Here is a 21,261-nt window from a genome sequence, read left to right on the forward strand (position 1 = left end):
ATTTGAAGTTCAAACTCCCTGATACTATAATAAGGATATAAAAAGATAATATTTCTAATAATAGTAATAATTAATATCTAATGATTCAATTTTGTATGATATAATTCAAAGCATTCATCTATACAGAGGCTAACATCGCATACTCTGCATTGATATAAGGAAGTTTTGTTCTTCCCGCGCTTTGTACAAATAGCACGCCTTCTTAGATCTCTATATTTTTCACTTTTTAATATCACTCTACTTAAGAAATGTCTCCCTTCTAATCGTGCTAATACAGTGTCTGAAGCATATCTTTCAGTTACACTAAATCTACCAATGAACGCATATTTTATAAACAAATTTTCTACTAATTGAATATCTTGATCACCTCCAATAACTTTTAATGTTTCTGAGTGGGAATCGTAGGCTGATACAACTTATTGGAAAACTTGAAAATCGAGGATACGAGTTGCAGTAACTTTATCGCGTCTTTATTGCAACAGCATGATTTAATGGTTCTTTCTGCTAAACGATTTATTTTCGATAACGGTTTCGGAAAACTATCGCTCTTACTTTCACTGCGCATTTAGTTTGCGCTCTCTTACGCACCTTATTGGCTCGGGATCGGTGATGCGACTTTTAGCAGAGGTGCGCTATTATTCTCATTACTTTATCAGCACATGGCAGTTCTGTGTTAAATGACGCAGCGCAAAAGAACCCGATAGAACCGGAGAGTGATAAGGAGCACGCTGTGCATTCTATAAAAATTCGGCTGGGCGAATTCCGAACACTATGCGTCGTATGAAATAATTTTACGTACAAAAATTGCAGGGTTTGGAGGGGCTCATTATATTGTGCATGTATTGTTTTTTTAATACGTGAAGACATTTTGAAGATTTCAAGGACAATTTATATATTTTAAAGGGAATGCTATATTTCTTATATGAAGATACGAAAGAGTATTGAATCCTGAGTAAAGAGGAATTAACCTTTATGAGTCATAAATACGAGTCGACGAATAATTTCGTTTTGTTTCCTGAAAATATACTTTTTGTAATATCAGGTTGGAAATTCAACATCATCAAAGATTTTCGTAAGAGACCGGTTTATCGATACTACAGATTTTACCTCATCGTACTCGTATCGTATTCACTGTCATAGTATCATAGACGTTTGAAATTTATAAATAATCATGAGAGCTACACTCTGAATTGCTTCTGCATCGAACCCAATGCATGCTTCGCGAATTTATTCGTTCATATCCCCTGGTGTTGTTCACAACATGTTATGTTATTTTAATGTACCCCACAGAAAGTACTCCAGCGGCTTTAGCTACAGTGAACGTCAGTTCACAAGATAACAATGACAACAGAAAGCAAATCGTGACATTGCCCATATATAATAATACAAACAAACGTTTGTCTGTTTGTAGGACCTTAGTTAATTAGATCTTGAGATTTATAACGGATCCTCAGGCTAGCTGAACATGTACTGTGGAGATGCGTCGGCATCTAGTAACCATCATACCCGAAGAATAGGGTCTGCGTGTGGCGAGCCACGGGACAGAAACCGTTGGAATGTTTACTGTCGCGTGCCACTACAAATATTTCTTTTAAGGAGAGCTATAGAATTACTCCAAACCCCTGTTAGGTAAAAACGTTCGTCTCCTGACCGCAGCTACATTCGGCGACTGGTTGTCGCCTCGAGCCCAAGCTCATTATCACAAATCTCGAACAAATATAATTGAGTCGAATGACGACAATTGTTTAATTACGCATATGATAGAATCTATATTTCGGTATTAAGGGATTTTCCCGAAGTTCCAAAGGGAAGGCTCCGATGTCCTTTCATCTCCGACATATATATATATGCAATTCCTTATTTATTTGTATCACCTATGTAATATATGCCTATACCTATAAATATATAAATATTTAAATATATATAAATATATAAATATATAAATAGTATATCTATAAATATATTTGTATTACCTATATAATATATGCTTTACATCTGTTACAACCGTTCGCGGAGAGACGCGGTCGCGAGGAAAACGCGTCAGCGAGAGGCGTAAATTCTCGCCACGATTCGGTGAATCGACGCCGTGAAGTAGTCGTTTCCCTGTTTCAGTTAAGATAACAGAGGTGGTTGAATGAGTATGACACAGTAGAGTAAGTTATATTTCACCGTTTATTCCACAACTTATAACGAAGGTAGTTACACTGGTGCGTATGTACGAGATGAATGAGTGACTGATCTACGGGTGTGTATACCCGCTCGAAGGATGTTGACCGTTCGAAGGATGTAAAATCAGTACTGTCTTGGGAGACGATGCTGAGTCGTAGGAAAGCTAGTAATGGGTGTGTCTAGCGCACGGGACCATCGGATTTGTTGGTGCCGATGTTAGTTAAGAGAGTGAGGGAAATAGGCTTCGTTGTTAATTGGTTAAACGAAGGGTCTTAACCGCCCTCGAGAGAAAGTGGTTAGTGGGAGGAAGGTTGCAGCGTACGTGAGAAAAACTAACTTTCCCTAGTTAAGCTGTGGTAGACAATAGTCTTTGGAAATTCTTCGGAAACAGATGTTTGTTTGGTTTGAAGGACCTTCTCTAGGAAATCTATGAGATTTATGGAAGGTACTTGAAACTATGGAGGATACGCTGCGAGTATCCGAAGACATCTGGTTGCCATATTGCCCGCGGTGTGTGGCCTCGGCTAGGTAGAGTGTTACGCGACGTAACAACATCAAAATCCTGATGTAAAGTCAAATCTTTTTACTCGTTCGATTTTAAATGAATTTCATTATTGTGCCATCATGTAACACAGTACTACATTCAATGTATATCTGTACATTCATTTAAGGTTACCAACACAAGATAGTATTTATAACATACATATTCCGTAATTTAAATTCTCCCTATGCTTTTCCAATAAATTTATAAATTAGGAATTTTCGGAATGGTATTTAGTAGAAAAATCGGTTATTCCCATCTATCTGTAAATGTCTTCCATCGATGTACTAGATGACTTAATATTTTTTTCTGGTCCTGCGACGACTGTTCTATAGAATTCTTCCGTATTTTCGCCAACTTCCGACATGAGGATTCAACAAATCTTTTATTCTTCCATCAGATTCTTACCTAAACGAAAGTATCTTCCTAACGGATTAATAATCTCCATTCTATCTAATCCAGGAGTCACAGACGAATTTTGGTTTAAATATAAAACACAAAAAGCCAAATAGTAAGCTAAGTTCGAGCTGTGCGCGACTTTTGTATCTTTTCTGGGTAAAAATCAATATAGTGAAACTTCCAGTATTTGAAGACCTATTATCTGAATATTTTATTATTCAGACGTTCCACTACCCAAACGTGTCATTAATTACACAATATTTCTACTTATGTCCTTCTATAATTTCATATCTTTCTATTACATTGTTTTTGAGGTAGAACGCGTTAGTATTTCGCGTATAATGATATCAAGCAGGAATCATGTCGTATTAAGTATTAAACTACAGTCTAGATTAGATCTACAGTTCATAACGTCAAAAAGCAGATACATGTAATTGAAGACTACTGAGGTGTTTCAAGGTATAGAAAAACTATAAAGGAATTGAGAAATAGGTATCTAAACTCTGCTGTATAATAATTGTTTCTATAAATCAGCAATAAGGAAACGCCAGTATTTCATTCTAGCTACGTTATTATGCGAAGAAGTTTTCAAATTTGGATAAATATTGTTTCCCACATTTTAAGTTCGCATGCTGAAAAAGGAAGTCCACAAGAAAATAATCTTCAGACATAAGAAAGTCTTCTTATTTGGAAACGTTTATGACATTAATGGACCTAAGTGTTTCGAGACAGCGGTTTCCAACCTTTATGCTACTACGCCTCCCCTGAAAAAAATTTCTTTCCGCGCCTCCCTACCTTTTACTTTTTTAATAGATATAATAATATAAACACGTTTTAAATAATAGAAAAAGCTGAAAACTACAATTAACAGAATAATAACAAGATTTTGCTATAACATATACGTGTTTTACGATATGAAGTTCTATTTATTTGTAAATATTATGGTATGAAAATTAATATTTTATTAAGAAATGTTGGTACCTCCCGTAGCAATACTCCGCGCCTCCCACGTTGGAAACCACTGTCTTCAGATACAAATAGGATGATTTAACGCAGCTCAAGCTATTAACAAATTTATTTGATATAGCAGTAAAAAAGATATGGAATCCATAAATGAATTAAAAAAATATTACGTTTATATTATATTGTATTTTTGTAATTGTTCTTGAATTATACTTTTTGAAAAATGGACCGATAATGATAATAAAACACGCGTGTTCCACCATCCACAAATTCCCTCATTCAAGCAGTCATCACTCCATTAATTTCCTCCATAAATTCGGATAATGGAAATTCTACTGTCCAAAAGAGCTTGTAATTCTAGCTTCTTCATTTAGATTGTTATGAAATAATTTTTGTTGGTATTAATAAATATTATAACGATAATCTTGGAGAAACGCTCCCAGAGGTTATGGCATCTGTTATTGATAAAAAGAACTATTAGCATCAGTGCCGTAAGAGTGAAAATAATGTTCATGTGGCGCACTGTTAACAATAGAAATCCAAAAGTTAAGATCTTTAAACAGAGATTTATTCAATGAAAATAATATCAACAATAATAGTGAAACAATAAATACAATAGTACTAATATAATAAACTAAAATGACAAGTATTTGAATGATTATGATATAATATTGAAAGTTTGAACACGAAAGTTTATAATATTCTGAAACGTTTTCAATATGTACGATAATTAAGATGCTTAAAATCTATCTTATTAATTAAATTGACTGCACATGTGCAGGCTAGACCGACGAGCTTTGTAGATAAAGCTCAAACGCAGTAAACCCAGTAAGTTTTATTGAGCAACACCGTTACAAAGAAGCTCCGCTCCTCGCTAGATCATTAGACGTAGAATGAACTTTAAATCAACATTAGGTTTAGCTCAGAGCGTGTCCTTGAACTAAAATTGTTCCTTCGCTGGCTAATTTAATCAAGTTGATCTTGAGAGCTCTACGCAGACAGATAAAACCGGATCAGGTAAATTCTAGGGTTTCGGTGATTAAGCTCTTCGCGAGCTCATTAAACTTAAAGCGAACCAACCGATCGTGAGTCTCTTGGTTTCTCAAAGATCTAATCTCTAAGTTGGTTCTAGAAGCCATTAATCGAGGAACTGAATCGAACTACCAGCCCTCTATTTATGCTTGATAGTCGTGATTATGTGGTGCACTCACGTGGATGCGCAGTGTCTGGCCTCGAATATATTTTGTTGCTAATTTTTTACAAAAAAATATAAAAAAACGAACGCTAGCTTATATCAATAATAATCATGATTAAACCTGAAGAAAAATACATCATTTAAACTAAAATACAATTTTTTATAAATAAAAATAAAAATAACATAAAGTAGTCATTTTTACGTTGATGATCCAGGAGTGAGGGTGTTACTCACTCCGTTACCTAGTACTTTTAAACTAACTCTAAACTGTGGCTTATTTGGAATATGTTGCGAAGAGGCTGATGTCAATAGAATGTCAGATACTTGTAAATAAGAAAAGTTAATTTTACAACAAAAGAGTTGCTTTCAGAATCCATGATAATTACACATTCTCTTGAAAAGTACTATCAGCTTTTAAAGTCTTAAACTCTTTCTCTTTAACACAAAAATACCACGAAAAGTTGGGGAACATTATTTTTCAAATTATTTGTATGCAAGAATGATTTGATCTGTTTACTTCTTTCCAGGAATTGTCCAGGATACATATTACCCAAAACATTTTTTGAACAGGAACAGGATTATACATGCAAAATTTGTGAATCAATTGTTCCTTATGTGGAAATTGAAAAAATGTTAGAAGATATTGGTATATACCTTTCAACTATCAAGAAAAATGACATTATTGCATGTAAAGAATTTATAAGTCGTTACAAAAGTACCCTCCACCCAAATCATTTTTACAATATTGATGTAACGATTGCTCTGGCTCAATTGATTGGACAACAAACTGGAGGATTAGCAGCAGTTGAAACAGATCTTCTCATCGAGAAAATAGAATTATGCAAAAAACTGGATAAATTGCTCAAGACACTCGTTCCTGGTAATGTATTTTATTTAAGAAATGATAACTAACGACAATTATTCCATATTACCTTTACTCATTTCTGACGAATTCAACGATTCCTATGTTTTAAAACTGGCTGATTAACTTTACCACAGATACGCAAAATACTTAAATACAAATACATGATGGTAGGATTTCAAGGAATTCCTGGGAACCTATTGTTATTTAATTTGTTTACTCGATTAACATTTTCTGATACCACCGTTGTTATTGTTATCGTATACCTGTCCGTCCAACATTTTCACAGAAACCCTCGTATTTCTTTACTTTTTCTTCTGGGTGCGTGTTGCGCATTGCCTGAAGCAGTTGAGAACTTCCCTTTTTTTCAAAATATGTAAATATTCGTAGGAACTGCACAGCCTAGAAAGTACCAAATTCTTGTTGGTTAGGCGTTAGGGATCCCCGGGGGATGAGGGTAATTGTACAATTTCCAATTCGTCGTTCTCCACTCTCTCCTCCTCGGGTACCGTGATCATGAGCGCGCGCATAACCTAGGGTTACTTTCGAACTAACTCTTTTAACTTCCTAGCTAGGCCGAAGTTTAACCGAGTACATCATGTCATTTCCCCTCATTTTTAGCCATTCCTTCTCTCAGCACTACGAAACTCTTCTAGGTGTAGTGTACTTCTCTATTTCAAAGTTTTCAAAATATGCCTTTTCTTGATCAGTTCTTTCCCACCCATCTCAATCTCCCGTGTCCGCCAGTATATAATGTTTTAGCCTTTAGCTTTGTTCTCTTTCTCCCATGGTTTAGCTACATGTCTTGACCGTAGCTACTTTTTTTGGTTACCGCATAGAATTTTCGAGTACAAAGTATTAATGTTTCCTTTAATCCTTTCCCTCCATAAATAATTAATAAATAATAGCACGTCATTGAGTTCATCTACGCCGTTTTTCCCAGTGGCTTTCGGATTTCACATTGGGTTCTCTTAGTTTGAACCTCCCGGACTTTACGTCAAGGACCGCAAGTGACTTCATTCATAGAATACTTATATATTCATCCTCATCCGCAATCAATAATCCTGTGGCTCCCTGGCCTTTTTTTCACGAGGAGGGCAAAATGCATGCATACCCAATGACCCGCGTCACTGAGTTAAGGGGGACTCAGCAGGTGGAACGCTATACCCACTAAAAACCCCTCGTCTGACCGCTCTTCTTAACGTACAGGTACCAACCCCGGAAGCGCCTTTCAGCATTCTTCAGGATTGACCCTAGCATGTACCCCTCATTCGTTACATCTTTTCAATTATTTCCATTTCTATTGGCTCTTGTTCGTCTTTTTTCTATATCCATCTTCTGCTTTCGTCTCCCCATAATAATTCTTTCGTAGAATGCCTGGAACTTAGTCCAGTTGTCATCTTGATTACCTCTTCAATAATATTTTCCGTCGTTAATGGCGTGCCAACATGGCTCCCCAATTTGGTCCTGCCGAAGATCCACCTACGGCAGTGTAACAACGCATGCTCCGTGTCCTCCCTTCTGTGTCGCAATCCCAGCATCTGGAATGAACCTCTTTGCTGGTCGTCCTACGGTACACGTTGAATATCCCGTGTCCGGTCAATAGTTGTATCGTCCAATGATCAATATTTTTTCTTACACTTCTTGAAAGTACAAGCGTCCCCTCTTAGTTACTTCGTCCAATTGTCATTTCTATAAGAGCTCCATTCTTCCCTCCACTTGTCGTCTATACGTTCTTTCACTGCCCTCATGCTTTCCACGAAATTTGAGGCAATTCCTGCTCTAGGCCGACTCTCACAATGTTCTTGTTGGTAATTCTCCTTTACTTCATACATCTTGGCCCGGAGTTCCGCTTTGTAGTAAATCGGCTTTGTGCCCGCCAATACGCACGGCGCTGCATGCGATACAGTGCTGTGGGCCGTAGACGATCTTATGAATGCGCTTCCCCTTTCTGGTTCTGTTCGTATCGGGGGTCAGGTAGCTACTTTGATCCATCTCACTATCCTGAGCCAACTTCCTCCTTAGTGCTGTCCTTCATTCCGATTAGTCTAATCGAAGCCTCCTCTAATCTCCTCTCCGTGTCACTCTCCAATAGCGCTTGATCCCTGTTCGCTTTTACCGCGTGAGAGGTGGCCCTGGGACTGACCATCCTCTCGTCGTTGTTCACCCAGTCGTGTGATGACCGTCAGAGCGAGACTGAAGAAGCACTATCCGCAACACCGACGGAGCCTGGGGGCTCCGAAATCCCCTGAGCCGTAACTTTCTTCCTTCTCGTGTGGCTCCCTGACCTAGAATCAGGTACGTTCTCATATCCGCTAGCACACCGCAGCATCATTCCATAGAATGTCCTCGCTGGTCTCTCGCGTTGCTCGGAGCCTCGGCTCGGAAGAATTAAAAATAATAATGTTATGTATAAAGTAATGTTATTTTATTTTTAAGATTCTGAGATCATAAATGTTTTCTTAGATGGGACTCTATATTTCTCTATATATCAATTGACCTGATGCTCCCTCCTCCATACAAAAGTGTTAATGTAGTATTTTTATTTAGAAATGCTTAGTTTAAGAGGTATTTCAATTTTAATATCATCAAATTCAGTGTGAAAAACGAAGAAAATATAAACGCTTTAATCCTGTTTTATACAGGAAAAAGATATATAAAAATGAAATATATATATATATATGTCGGGTTCACATTATGATTAGGGTTAGGGGCGTGCAACGAATCTTCATTTGGATTACACATTGTCGTTATGCAATAGAGAAGACATTGACTAGTGCAAATACGATTATTACAGAATTTGACAAGTAATGTGACCGTGGTAATTAGATACTCGAGAAGCTAATGACAATGATCCTAGGTTCAATAACGAATCCGCGGTCAACGGGATAACAGAATGCGCTTTCTTCCAAAGCCCAAGTCGTACTCGACTTGCTTGGCTATGGTACAAGTATTACTAAACTAACTCTTTGTTAAGTAACTCGCTAATACGACATCACGAGGATGACTTTCCGCCACGATGATGCTGCAAAGGAAAACTATGATGGGGTGTGTCCAAGGACACGAGATCATCGGATTCGTCGAGGATAGCCTTCGTTCAGAAAGTGAGGGAAAGTGACGTTGTTGTTAATTGGTCAATTTCAATGTTGGTAGTTAAAGAAGATTTCCCCTATCTTCCCGTAGTTGGGACAAAGACTGTTTGTCTGTTTGAAGGACTTTAGGTAATTAGATCGTAATGTTTATAACGGCCCTCAGGCTAGCTGAACTGAACTGTGGAGATGCATCGATATCTGGTAATCATCTCGCCCGAAGAATAGGGTCTGTGTGTGGTAAGCCACGGGACAGAAACCGTTGGAATGTTTACTGTCGCGTGCTGCTACAACTATTTCTTTTAAAGAGAGCTATAGAATTACTCCATGCCTCTGTTAGGTAAAAACGTTCATCCTTTGACCGCGGTTACGTTCGGTGACTGGTTGTCGCCTCGAGCCCAAGCTCACTATCATAAATCTCGAACAAATACAATCGGATTGAATGACGACAATTGCTTAATTACGGCTATGGTAGAATCTAGATTAAAGTGTTAAGGGACTTTCCCAAAATTCCAAAGGGAAGGATCCGGTGTCCTTTCATCTCCGACATATATGTAGTTCCATCATTAAAAAATTGCGCTGACTTGGAAATTTCATAAAAATGTTCATTTAGCTTGTTACGTCGTGCGACATTCTACCTAGACCAGGCCACACACCGCTGACAGGATGGCAACCAGATGTCCGCACGCCTTCACTGCGTATCTTCAATAGTCCTAAGAGCCGATCATAAATCTTAGGAATTTCTAATGTTTATTATGGAATGTTTTATGGAATGTTTATTACCGAAAGATAGAAGAAGTTGGTTTTTCTCATGTACGATGTTTCACACTAGCAACTTTGTCTCCGGGGCGGTTAACACCCTTCCTCCACCCTTCCACACCAATTCAGAAAATTAACCAATTACCAGAGAAGTCCTTCCCTCACTCTCCCAACAAGAACTTGGTCTTAACAAATCAGCTTTTCTCGCATCATTAGACCCACCCATCGCAAGTGTCCTCCGCTGCATCATCGTTACCGAAAGTCAGTCTTCATACATTTTTTGAACCTTCAATATCTAAGCGTGCGTCGCGTACAACACCTTGTTACTCTAGCTATCAATCGAATTAATTGTACATTTCTAGTTAAGAAGTTGTTGGAATAAACATTAATTATATCTATTAATTCAGTGTAAAGTCAATTCAACCACCCCTATTATCGCAACAGAAATCAGGAGATCGATCATTTCGTGGCGTCGATTATCCAATCTTAACGGGAATTTACGACTCCCGTTGACGTGCTTTCTCGCGATCGCGTCTCCCCGCGAATGGTCGAAACATTGAATAACATTGTCCTAAGAATCTTTTTCATAGGATCTTTAATAGCGGAGATATCCAAGTGCTCTCATTTAAATGCCGTATCTTGTACAGAATGCAATTATATTTAAAAATGGTGATTACTTGCAAAAGTTTGCATTAACGACAAATAATTTAGAAATTTTCGATCATCACCAATTTCGAACCAGTAATAACCGATTTCCATGACCATGAAATGTTTTTCAAGGTCGACATTTTAGACTATTTCATTATACATATGTACAACCGTCGCTCGGCTTTAGTTTCCAAGATATTATGTCATATACTGCTTCTGACAGGATGTGTTTCGCACTACACACACAGTTCTAGTATTGTTTACTTGCATGTTTTCGTATCTATATTATAACAAGTTATTAAATTTGTTGTTTGTTTATGGTTTAATTGGTCGCATTTTTATGTAACCTTATCAAACTATTTCATGGAGAGTTGAAACAGGAAGATTTATTCTAGGCCGTCTATGGCAGAATCAAATAAAGAAATCTAATAACTTGTTACTTTGCGAGGAATGAAAGAAAGGAAGACAAAAGGAAAACGCCATGAAACGAATGCATCGCGTGTGTGTTAAATGAATGAATGTGCAATAAAACAAATTCATTCCTGTTTCAGATGTATAAGAGAAAAGAGCGGTGTACATTAATACTTCTAGCTATTTTGTTACATACAAAATTGTTATTATGTTACATATAATTTTTATATTTAATAAAACGTTACAGATTATTACTTTAACAGTTACAACTATTAGATATGCCTGTAACGCAAGAGTAAAATAAGTTTAGATTCGTATTAAGCTTTAGGTACTGCCGTTAATATTGAGAATATTTCAGCCACAATATTGACAATAAGCGAATATTCGATTATCAAAATTATACTGGCGTCTAAACAGAAACTCAACTAAGTAACCAATATAATTTGCAAGTTCCATACCGTGGAATAATCGCTATGATTTCCTGCCACATACATTGTATATTTTCTGTATGTGCATTACTGTTTTGATTACTATCTGAAATGTAGAGTGTCACAGACCAATGACATACATGTGTAAACAGCAAAATATCACATATAGTATCGAATACGTTTTTACGAGTAACTTGAAAACTAAAGCCGTACTGCAGATATATATGTATGTCGGAGATAAAAGGACATCAGGACCTATCTTTTGGAATTTTTGGGAAGATTGCCAATACTGTAGTTTAGAACTTTCATTATAGCGGTGCTTGAATAATAAAACTTAGAAGTAGTTGTTTATGATTTAATCCGATCATGTGTGCCCGAGAATTATGACAATAGGCTTGGGCTCGAAGTGATACAACGGGTCGCTGAAGGTAGCCACGGTCACGGGATGGACGTTTTTATCTAACAGAGGTATGGAGTAATTGTACAGCTCTCCTTAAAAATATAATTGCCCCGAGGGGTACAGGGAGGTACGGAGAGGAGTATATAGGTGTAGTTCGATTTGGACTGAAGAAGTTAGTGGAGTTCTACTTGTGGACGAGTAAGTGGAATTACACTTGAATTGTGGGCCAGTGAGTTCAGTTCGATTTGGACTTTGGAAGAAAGCACATTGTCTAACCTGTTTTTTTTTTTTATTTATTTGTTGAAATTACAATCAATTCTCGCGTTGAGAATTTTCAGTAATTTTTCTGGCGTGGCGCAGTGACATGGCTGTTTATTTACAATAAGTTAATACTTATTATAGATAGATATAATTTATAATCTATGAGTATTATAAGTAAGTGCATATGCTTGATTTGGATAATTAAATGAATCTAACGTTTAGGTCTAGCGGGTAGTGCCTCTTCAGCCTGCGAATCTGGTCCGTCGTATCGAGTAGTCCAGTGATTAGGGGGTTTCGGTGTTTGTTGATTCTTTTGCTGTATCTGTTGCTATATTTTGCTATTTCCTCTTTGACGGTGGGTATCTTGAGGTCGCGGTGTATTGTTTCATTGGTTACATACCAAGGTGCGTCAATTAGGGATCTTAGCGTTTTCGATTGAAAGCGTTGGAGTATTTCGATGTTGGAGTTACTTGCTGTTCCCCATAGTTGGATTCCGTAGGTCCAGACAGGTTTTATTACGGTCTTGTAGAGGGTAATTTTATTCTGAAAATTTAGTTTGGAGCGTCGGCCCGTGAGCCAATAGAGTTTTTTTAGTTTGTCCTTTAGTTGCTTCCTTTTATCTGAGATGTGTGTCTTCCACGTTAGTCGCCTGTCCAGGGTCATGCCCAGGTATCGGACTGTGTCCCTGCTAGGAACTGTTGCATTGTTGATGGTGACCTGGGGGCAGGTTTGTTTTCGGAGCGTGAAGGTTACATGTGAGGATTTCTTTTCGTTGACTTTGAAGCCCCATTTGTGAAACCACTTTTCCATGGAGTCGAGACTTCGCTGGAGAGTGGATGAGGCTATTACCGGGTCTGCGTGGGAAGCTAATAGCGCTGTGTCGTCTGCAAATGTCGCTATTGTTATGTCGTTTGATATAGGTAGGTCGGCAGTGTAGATGGAGTACAGTAGGGGTCCGAGGACACTACCTTGGGGTATGCCGGCTTCTATTGGGAATGTTGCGGAAGTGGCGTCTAGGTATTTAACCATGAATTGTCTATTGGTTAGGTATGATTTTAGGATGGAGAAGTAGGGGTGGTGTAGGATCTTTTTAAGTTTGTATAGTAGCCCTTCATGCCATACTTTATCGAATGCCTGTTGGATGTCTAGGAAAACCGCTGAGCAATATTTTTTCTTTTCGAGTGATTGGCTGATCGTATGAGTTAAGCGGTGGATTTGCTCTACTGTAGAATGATGTTTTCGGAAGCCGAATTGGTGATCTGGGAGTGTTTTCAAGTTCTCTAGGATTGGAAGGAGTCGGTTCGTGAGCATCTTCTCGAATAGTTTGGACAGGGTAGGTAAAAGACTGATTGGGCGATAGGAGCAGGTTTCGTGTATCGGTTTACCGGGTTTAGGGATGAGGGTAATCAATGAGATTTTCCAAGCCTTAGGATAGTGTTCCAGGCGAAGGATAGCATTAAAAATCGATGTGATGAGTGCTATCCCTTTTATGGGAAGTTCCTTGATTGCTTTATTGCCTATTAGGTCGTGTCCTGCTGCTTTCTTGGGGTTAAGGCGACTGATTGTTTCTATAGTCTCAGCAGAGGAGAAGGGTTCGATAGGAGGGGACATTTGGAAGGGGGTGTGTAGGTATTCAGTAACGTCCGCGGCGGCTTGGGGGGAATGGGGTTTGAATACTTTTGACAAGTGTTTTGCAAACAGGTCGGCTTTTTCTATAGGGCTTCGCGCCCATCCACCTTGCGGACGGCGGATAGGTGGGATTATTTGTGGGGGGCGTGTGAGTTTCCTGGAGGCCTTCCATAGTGAGTAGTTGGCGTCGGCTGTGGGCGATAAGCTGGCGAGGTATTTATGGAAGCAGTCGTTTTTATAGTTTGTTAAGGTTCTGGTTAGCTTTCTAGTTGCGTTGTTAAGTTTTCGTTTGTCCTCCGGTGTTCTGTGGGTCTGCCATACTCTTCTTAGTCTGCGTTTTTCTGCTATTTTTTTTAATATGAATTGTGGATATTCTTGTTTGCTGTTGGTTGGCTTTGTCGGTGTGGAGAGGCGGATTGCGTTTATTATGCTCGTGTTTAAGTATTCCGTGGCTGCTTCGATATCTTCCTTTGTTTTTAGTGGGGTGAAGGCTGAGGTTGAGTGTGTAAAGACTTCTCTGAAGAGCTGCCAGTTGGTGTGTTGGTTGTGAATGGAGCCATTAGGTGTACTCTCGATGATTGTTGAACTGACTGTTGCTATCACGGGAGAATGATCAGAGGAGAGATCAGCCGAGGAGTTGATCTGGACGTGTCTTGATGGGATATTTTTAGTTATGAAGAAGTCGAGAAGGTCGGGTATTTTGTTGGTGTCAGTGGGCCAGTATGTGAGTTCGTATGTGGTGAGGTAGTTGAGGTTGTTGTTTATTATGCTGTTTAAGAGGTTTTTGCCTCTTGCTGTAACCAGTCTGCTGCCCCATTGGATGTGCTTGGCGTTATAGTCTCCTCCAACTATGAATCTGTTGCCCAGGGTGTCCAGGAAGTTATCAAAGTCTTCTTTGGCGATGGAGTGTCTGGGAGGGCAGTATACTGCTGAGGTGGTGATTGTGCCATGACAGTCTTCTATTGCTACGTTTGTTGCTTGGAGGTAGTCTTTCTGGAATGATGGAAATTCGTAGTGCTTAATACTTGCTTTGATTATTATTCCGGTGCCACCGTGGGCCTTTCCGCTGGGGTGTTGGGTATGGTAGAATTTGTAACCATTTATTTTCAGGTAGTTCTTATCGGTGAAGTGGGTTTCCGATACGAGCATTACGTCGATTTGCTGGTGTTTTAAGAAGAGTTCTAGTTCACGTTTGTGTTGCGCTAGACCGTTGGCGTTCCAGAGTGCTATGCGCCTTGGTTTTATTTTGAGTCGGGGCGTGTTAATTTTTCCACGATGAGTGTTAGTAGCGATAGCAAGTGATTTATTTGCTCCGATTGTTTCTCTATTAGCTTTTCGAGCCTTGAGGAGTTGTCTGCGTTTGGTGGGTTGGGGACACTGTTTTGGGGAAGGTTCCTTTGGCTGTTCGGGTCATTTTGGATGCCTTGTACTGCTTGAGCATAGGAGGTTGAGGTGGAGATGAATTTGGTAGGACTGGGTGTTTGGTTGGTTGAGGGGGTTGGGGTAGTCGTGAATTTCGGCGGGCTGGGTGTTTGGTTGGATACCTCTTTTGCTCTGAGCTTAGGGTACCTGTTCGTGTATAGTGTTTTATATGCTGGGCAGCCTTTGTAGTTGGCAGGGTGGTCCCCTTGGCAGTGGATGCATTTCGCTGGGGTTTCCGGTGATTTGGCGCACTGGTCAGTGGAGTGAGAGCCTGCGCATTTAACGCAGCGGAAAGTATGGTTGCAGTATTTCTGCGTATGACCGTACCTTTGGCACCTTTTGCATTGCACTATTTCTTTTTTCACAAGCGGTGGTTCGGATTTTACTATTGCGTTCATTAGGCGACTGATATTGTAGATTTCCTTGTTATTCGGTTTTTCTTTAATGTCTAGGAAGAATAAGGATAACGGGTCTTTCGAGACTCTATGCCTTATATTACTTACGTTGATGACTTCGTGGCCAAGTTTTGAGAGTTCGTATTTTAGTTCGTCTATGTCTGCTGAGTGGTGTATGTTTCGTAGGACCACCCGGAAAGGCCTTTCCTGTTTGAGTTGGTAGGTGTGGAAGTTGGCGTTCAGGGTCCTGAGTGTCTTGGTGAGTTTTCTGTAAGCTTCTGGGTTCGTCGGTAGTATTTTCACCTTGTTGTTGCTTATCTTAAGGTTATATTCCTCCTTGCTGATATCTCTCTCTAGGGACTTGGTCATTGTCTGTATGTCAATGACGTCGTCTACAAATATTGGTGGGGGAGGGGGGATTCTCTGTGAATGTTGGTTTGGTGGCGGTTCTACGATTTCCATGGCGTCGTTTGAGGATTCCAATACGGCGAACCTGTTGTGTGTGTTTATTTGCGTTGCTGGTTCTATTTTCCTTTTCTTTGTAGTGTTAGCGTCGTTAGTGCGGAGAGTTCTGCTGCACTTCTGCCACGGGGGGGGGGGGGGGGTAGCACGGGGTAGCTGCGAGTCTGCTCCGGAGAACCTGGTCGCGGTTGCTGGGCCATCATCGAGCTAGTTAATTCGGAATGAACAACTAGTCGTGAGGCTGTGAGGCTAGTATTCGGGTTGGGGTTAGGTGCGTGGGATTTTCTTCACCCTAGAGGGTAAGGGACACTTAGCTGCGTTCTCTTTCGACGGTTGGGCGACACGTGTTGTTTTCGAACTACGCTGGGCACTAGAGACACGTCTGCACGCTTCGGCACTCCACAGCGAACTCGTCTAACCTGTTGACTGTGAATTTGTTATTGAGCCTAAGATCATTGCCATTGGCATCTCGAGTATATAATTACCAGGGTTACTTGTCAAATTCTGTAATAATCATATTTGCACTAGTCAATGTCTTCTCTATTGCATAACAACAATGTGTAATCCAACTGAAGATTCGTTACACATCCCTAACCCTTATGATAACTCGACATGTATATAGGGAAAAATTGCTCAGAACGTTGACCTTGATGACATATTTCAAGGTCAGTGAAATCGACAAGTTTGTCCGCGTTGTAAATAATTACCAATAATCCTTGTATAGAAGATATGTTGATATTATGATATTACTACTAATATTTCTTCCTTTGCAATTTGATATGATAGGTACAAATATCACTGCATATCACTTATAGGGATACATGATAGGTGTATATAAGCGAAAACAATAAACATGCAATTGATAAACTTTTACAAATTTATCAGAAAGCAAAGCTGTAACGAAAAAACATTATCTTTAATTTTAATCCTATTTTTATTTCAAATATAACTGTAGTATGCTTTCTTAAAAATCGTCAATTGCATAAAACAATAAAAATCGGCAATTTCAAAAATTCATACAGTTGCCTAGGTATGTATGTGCGAAATAAGCACGATCCTATCTGCAATCAAATCAATTAGTACGCTTATTTACGTCATGCTTTACTTTGCGATTTCATTGTATCTCATCCACGTGGTACGGATAATAATAGTACGCATAATTTGAGCTCTTTGTTTCAGCTGAAAATCGAATTCGAGGTCTGATTCTTTTCGAATTACATGCAGCCCAAGCAGACCTTAGTAGGAGGCATACAGAAATGGAGATTTTAGTGCCATTATTGGTAAGATGAAATATCAAATTTAACACGTACTTAAATAATACTACATATTTAAATAATAATATGTATAACACAAACACAAAAAATTACCATCTTTGATAAAATTACAATACAGATGCCTGGTTAGAAATTTTAATGGGGTATTTTTAATTTCTTCATTAATATGAACAATGGAAAAACACAATGAGCTTGAAAGAGATAAAGACCATCTAGAAAAAGGGGACAAAAGTCAAGAGCTTTAAAAAGTTAATAATTTATGAGGACGTATTGTAATTTAAATGTAACTTCTTTATTATGATATGTGCATTATGATATGGTATGTGTAGTTTATGAAATATTGATTTCGATGAAAAGCATGCAAATTGTACTCTTACGCCGATGAGGTGTAATTGCGAAAAAAGTCGCAAAACTCCCTTTTTACAACAGTTTTATCTGGGTCTGTAGTGAAAATTTAAATAATACGTTTACTGCCACGTGCATGCTGAATATTTCGCTAAAATCGGTTGATACAGAAAAAAGTGATAGGCATTAGAAAAATGTAAGAATCATTAGATTTGTTACAATTACAGGTCAAAAATTGTGACAATTTTTCACAATTTTTTTCATTGTTTCCAACTCGTAGCAACATTAATCGATTTCGATGGAAATGTAGTCACGATTACGATTAGCTTCTGCAAAATCGGAGTCTATCGTCAAAATTTAAAGACTTTACACTGTTTCCGGACCTAGGACATGTGCTGCTTAGCACACAACACACAAGCACACAACAGACCACAGATCGGAAACACCACGAACAGCCGCGTCTCCAAGTCCACCTCCCAGTGACAGACGAAACACATAGCCAATGACGCCGACGATCGACGACTCCGTTGATGACCGAACATATCAGACCAATAGCATCCGAATTATTATCCAATGATCTAGTCATCACAGCGCAGATTAACATTTTGAATGATAAACAGCAACCAATCCGTTGTCGAGCGTTGCTGGACATCGGATCTAGTATGAATTTCATTACCGAGGAATTATCAAAATCGCCAAAGATAAGGCAAAACAGTCTTAATAAACTCTCAAGATTAGAAATGTTATGGAACTATGTTCTTGGTAAAATAAATTTCTCTAATTTTAAAAATTCTTTGTAGAAATGATTCACACAAGATATGACTTTATAAACACAAAAATACCGCTATACATCCTTTCTTGTCTTTCATACGTTAAATTTTACAAATTAAAGCTAAAGTACCTATTAAATTATGTAAGAGTTTTTCGACATAAATAAGTTAATATCTTTTTATGGGAAATAATAAGATAGATCGATTAATGTATTAGAAGATATATGGTTGACCTTAAAACCTATCCCGCTACTGGAACAATAATTTCAGTTAAACAAAACATTCTGTATACGTATATACAATTTTCTTCCCTACAACTTGTACAAGATAAGCTGCTGCCCATGTATCGTTCGATTCGAAAATTCCTGTACAGTCCGCTACTTAGATTGACCTACTTGTTGAGAAACGTTAAGTTGGTATAATCGTTAGTTCCTACAAGCTAAGTTGGTACGACTCCTAACGACGCTCTTTTGTCTTAGGAGTCGACCATGTGTTAATTATCTGAGTGTATCCGGTGTGTTCAGACGTTTTGTACGAGGTGGTGAAATATAGAAAGTAAAATTCAATCTGTGTGAATCTATTAAATATCAACCCCAAAACTATATTTAATAACACTACTTTCGTTCATGTAAAGAGGTTTGTTCGCGCACAGGGATGTTTCAGCTAGTTTCTAACTGACAATAACTAAAAAACAAAGAAAACGCAATTTTTTATTCTTGATTTTCATCTTATTTTAGCTTCAAGAATCACTTTAAATTTTGTTACAACTGTAGCCAAACACCCTTTTTAAATATATAATATTATATAGAACATCCGTTTATATATAGTGCTATGTACAATAGGATAATCTTTATATCTTTACTTCCAAATTTTGTTGTCACACCATCTAAAATTACTACATTTGAGAAAATAACATTTATAAAATTTAAGTTAATGTTTTCATATTCTTTACTTCACGTTAATTTTCGGCATATTCGTGTCCTCTCATTCTACATATATTTCATATATATTTTAATAAGTAATTTGTAAACATTTTTTTAATAAAATAAATATTTATGGGTATTTTGACAGAAACGTAAAAGTACACTTACTTAAATAATACAAATATGTATTTGTTGAATATTGGTGTTATCGAGGAGGAAGTCCGACGAAATTGTGTTCAAATAATTCGTAAAACAATTGTTAAGCAACGAAAAATGAAACACTAACTCTTGTCCGTAACCTGGCGATCATACCACCAACATGGCTAATGAGAGAAAGTAAAGTGACATTCCAGTACGAGATCTTGTTACAAAATTATATTCAGAAGGTAAATCCTTTCTTAAAGTGTGGAAAGTGGTCGGTAGAACTCACTCTAAATATACAAAAATTCATAAAGAAATGTCCGAAGAAGAACACGAAGAATTTCCGTCCGAGAACAAATGTGCGAAATATATGGAAAGAAATCTCCATTGAAACATGTTTAGTTTTATAGCGGACTGTATAAAGGTTGGAGTCTATGCTGAGAAGAACACATAGGTTTGTGCGAGAAGAGCAAAATGATTCACGATCCTGGTCGAATCGAATGAATTTTATTCGGAACACAACGCCATTGGTAACACGATGTGATGGGTGTGACTATTTACATATGATATAATGATATTGTTCGCATAACTTATAATAAATGCACACGTTGCGGAACGCTAAATTCTTTGCATAAAGAACGCAATTACCGATCACGGGAAGATACAAATGGTAGAAAGGGACTTCGGTAATCGTAACACTTTTCTTGTCTTAACTTTGGTCGTTCTTGTTTCTATTCTTTTCGGTAATATCCTATAATTAAGTAATTATAGTTTTAACGCGAGCGGTAAGGGACTGGAGCGTTTATAACTACCCATGATGTCATCATCGACGACAAATCAATGTCTGAGAAAAGAAAGGATATTAAGAAAAGAGGAGTATAGTCGCAGAAAAGTACAGAAAAAACTATGGTAATTATTTACAGAAGGTTACACCTTATCGATTTCGGTGACCTTGAGATATGTTGTCGTTCTAAACAACTTTTCCGTATATATTACCGTCGCTCGGTCTTAAGTTTACAGATATTCACAAAAAAAATCAATTAAAATTTGATTTCGATTACAATAATCTCGGTTTTTCTTAAAATTCTTCATCGTCTATGTCGCTTCATTCTTATTCCTCTTTTTCGGAATACTTTTCATTTCTCTTATTTCTGAATGTCACATTTCATTCCGGATCGTATTAAGATTTATTCTATAGTTACATCAAACGTAATCCCCGACCAAAATTTATTTAACCGCCGAGCTGTGAAAAATCTTTTGCTTGAAAACTTTTCAACATGGAGTATGTCCGTGTTTCTTGTTACTGCATGTCTTGCAAATATAATTGGCAAGGCTTTATACAAAGGTAGTAACCACTGACATGAAAATGCGGGCTCATTCTTCTTAAAGCGCCGAAATGTAATTTCCAGTTACCGCTTCTTTCAGCCTCATTGAAGTGCTTTATTATTGTAATCATATCGAAATATTGTATCCATAATTTAGTTGTCATTTCATTTTCAAGTTTTAAGATAACATGAAAATTTTGAGACAACATTCTGAAAATCTGTATCTGTGATGTTATCTTGCGGACCGCTTGTTGCGAGTTATCAACTAAAGAGCGACTAACGCTCAAGGTGGAGGAGGTTTAATAAATCGAGTGTTGGTGTAATTTGGCACTTTATTTGCACTTGTTGTATTAAAGTAAAGTTTGATGTTCCGAACACGACGGTTGTAATGTTTTGTTGAGAGTGAAGTATTTCACCCACACGGTACGACGCTCTGTTGACTGTCCTAGT

At 38.0% G+C, this 21,261-nt stretch overlaps 1 protein-coding gene across 4 annotated transcripts in view; it reads left to right on the plus strand.

Annotated features, from left to right (window-relative positions):
* Window positions 1-21,261, plus strand: part of LOC126875169 (SET domain-containing protein SmydA-8-like) — a 166,257-nt gene that overhangs the window by 142,500 nt on the left and 2,496 nt on the right. For all 4 annotated transcript variants that reach the window (XM_050637900.1, XM_050637903.1, XM_050637901.1 and 1 more), the window contains 2 exons: window positions 5,795-6,147; window positions 17,213-17,313. In XM_050637900.1, coding sequence (XP_050493857.1) covers window positions 5,795-6,147; window positions 17,213-17,313 — 454 coding nt within the window. The remainder of the gene's footprint in view (window positions 1-5,794; window positions 6,148-17,212; window positions 17,314-21,261) is intronic.

This window comes from Bombus huntii, chromosome 17 (assembly GCF_024542735.1).
Source record: "Bombus huntii isolate Logan2020A chromosome 17, iyBomHunt1.1, whole genome shotgun sequence".
NCBI classification, from domain to species: Eukaryota; Metazoa; Arthropoda; class Insecta; order Hymenoptera; family Apidae; genus Bombus; species Bombus huntii.